Source organism: Eimeria mitis, genomic scaffold (genome assembly GCF_000499745.2).
Source record: "Eimeria mitis Houghton genomic scaffold, Emh_scaff182, whole genome shotgun sequence".
Classification (NCBI taxonomy): Eukaryota; Apicomplexa; class Conoidasida; order Eucoccidiorida; family Eimeriidae; genus Eimeria; species Eimeria mitis.
In genome coordinates, this window is record NW_013570140.1 from 27,589 (window position 1) to 28,037 (window position 449).

Genomic DNA, 449 nt, shown 5'->3' on the forward strand with positions numbered 1-449 from the left:
CCAACAGCACCAACAGCAGCAGCAGCAGCAGCAGCAGGAGCAGCAGCAGCAGCAGCAGAAGAGGAGATGACGGTGGAGTGTTGTATTGCTGCTGTGCTGCAGCAACGAGGATGGTATTATAATAGAGATATAGATTCAGTGTTTTACGATATAAAGTTTAATATAAAAGAAAGAAAAGAAGAATACAATAAAATAAATAAAAAACAAATGTATAATCACTTTGAGGGGAACGAAGCTATCACAACAAAAGGGGGTCTATACACCTCAATGCAGCAACTCAGGTGTACATACACCCCAAATTTATTTATTTTTTTTCCGCGTACATACGATCTCTCTTCTCTTGCTGATGCTGCTGCCTTCATCGTTGATTGGACCCGGACAGAAGCTATACTTGTGCTGCTCTGCTACCTGCAAGCTACGCAGCAACCTCCTGCTGCTCCTGCTGCTGC

The 449-nt window shown here is 43.7% G+C and overlaps 1 protein-coding gene across 1 annotated transcript in view; it reads left to right on the forward strand.

Moving 5' to 3' along the window:
- Nucleotides 1–70, forward strand: part of EMH_0002200 (uncharacterized protein) — a gene marked incomplete at both ends in the record, with an annotated part of 4,099 nt that extends 4,029 nt beyond the window's left edge. Inside the window, one exon of the mRNA XM_013495919.1 lies at nt 1–70. Coding sequence (XP_013351373.1) covers nt 1–70 — 70 coding nt within the window.
- Nucleotides 71–449: the final 379 nt, after the last annotated feature.